General features: G+C 38.1%; 1 protein-coding gene across 1 annotated transcript; it reads right to left on the reverse strand.

Moving 5' to 3' along the window:
• Positions 1-544: 544 nt before the first annotated feature.
• Positions 545-1,208, reverse strand: LOC138342029 (uncharacterized). The gene is made up of 2 exons (XM_069294210.1): positions 909-1,208; positions 545-640 (listed from the first exon to the last, which is right to left on the reverse strand). Exons 1-2 carry the CDS (start codon positions 1,206-1,208, stop codon positions 545-547), a joined length of 396 nt encoding a protein of 131 aa, XP_069150311.1.
• Between the last annotated feature and the right edge of the window lie 520 nt (positions 1,209-1,728).

Consider the following 1,728-nt stretch of genomic DNA (forward strand, 5'->3'; position numbering starts at 1 on the left):
GCATTCTATGTACGTTTAGGCCTTACTTAGCATTGTTGTTTTCAAGTTATCACATTAACCCCCCCCCCCCCCCCCCATTTATAACATTAGTCCCCTAATGACAATACATATCATTTAAACAAAGAGGGAGATTTTATAAATTTACTTAATCATACTTAAACATTTCTCTTTTGGGAACATTTGATCCGCATTTATTAGGGTGGTGCACATCATGCAAGCTTATCTAAGGCTTCTTTTTTGAGATTCAGGAATTTCCTTCTCAATCACACTTAACTTGATGCACAACAAAATTCATGCAACAGAGAAAACATGTCTATGATTACACAAAAACAGCAACAGAAATTGTAAAAGTAACATCGTTTTAACTCATATAGTATTATTTCAAAATATAAGATTAGTGACCTATTACACAAAGTTAACTACAACACTTAGAACCTAGAGTTTATTAAACATGAATCAGACTTTAGGAAAAGAATATCTAACCTTAAGAACTGAGCAAATGAGGATAGCGAGATTGCATTTCAGCCTCGTCCTCCTACGTTGCTCACTCAACAAGGTGCTTCTGCCATAGAACTTTCACGGTAGCAATATCCTTGTTCCTCAGTCGCTTAACTTGACGATTCAAAATTTCGATTGGAACCTATTCATAAGAAAGGATCTCTTCAACTCCTAACCCCTCAACAAGAAGGATAGATGCTGGATCACCTAGACATTTCTTAAAAATTGAATTGTGAAACACTAGATGAACAGAATCCAATTCTTGAAGTAACTTCAATTCATAGGCAAAATTCCCTACTCGCTGCAAGACCTCATAAGGGCCTATATACATCAGACTCAACTCTCCTTTTTTACAAAAACCTCCTCAACCCTTTCATAGGCGATATCTTCAAGTAGACATGATCACCTACCTCATACTCTAGATCTCTCTTTCTGTTGTTTTTATGGGATTTTTCACGTCTATAAGCAGTAGCTAACATCTCTCTGATCAACTTCACCTTCTTCATAGCCTCATGTACGATCTTAGGACCAAGAATGTCAGATTCTCCCACCTCAAAAAATCCAATCTGAGACCTACAACTTCGGCCATATAGCGCTTCAAAAAGTTCCATCCCAATACAGGAATGGTAGCCGTTATTGTAAGAGAACTCTATCAGCTGCAAATGATCATCCCAACTCCCCTTTAAGTCAATAAACCATGCTCTCAGCATGTCTTCAAGATTCGTGATAGTATGCTCTGCTTGTCCATCCTTGTGCGGATTAAAATCAATACTAAACTTCACCTGTGTGCCCCAACCCTTTTGGAAAGATCTCTAAAAATGAGAAGTAAACTGGGTTCCCCTATCCGAAATGATAGACAAAGGGATCCCATGTCATCTCAATATCTCAGCACTGTAAAGCTTGTCATAATCTTCAGCATTGTAATAGACTTCATAGGTATGAAGTGAGCTGACTTAGTCACTCTTTCAATAATAACCCAAATGGAATCATGTAGTTTACTAGTCTTTGGTAGACCAACCACAAAATCCTTATTGATAGCCTCCCACTTCCATGTTTGGAATCTCAATCGTCTGAGTGAGACCCCGAGGATTAAGATGTTTGGCCTTAACCTGTTGGCAATTTAGACATTTCTCCACAAATTTAGACATATCTCTCTTCATGCCTTCCCACCAATAGACCTCTTTATTGTCATGGTACATTTTGGTGGCACCAGGATGAATGGAATAACTG

The sequence above is a fragment of the Solanum lycopersicum genome, chromosome 2 (genome assembly GCF_036512215.1).
Source record: "Solanum lycopersicum chromosome 2, SLM_r2.1".
NCBI lineage: Eukaryota > Viridiplantae > Streptophyta > Magnoliopsida > Solanales > Solanaceae > Solanum > Solanum lycopersicum.

Coding starts and splice junctions, on each gene's coding strand:
- LOC138342029 (XM_069294210.1), bottom strand. CDS start 1,208: ATGCTGAGAGCATGGTTTATTGACTTAAAGGGGAGTTGGGATGATCAT. Junction 641..908: donor AGAGAGATCTAGAGTATGAG/GTAGGTGATCAT, acceptor TCTTATGAATAG/GTTCCAATCGAAATTTTGAA.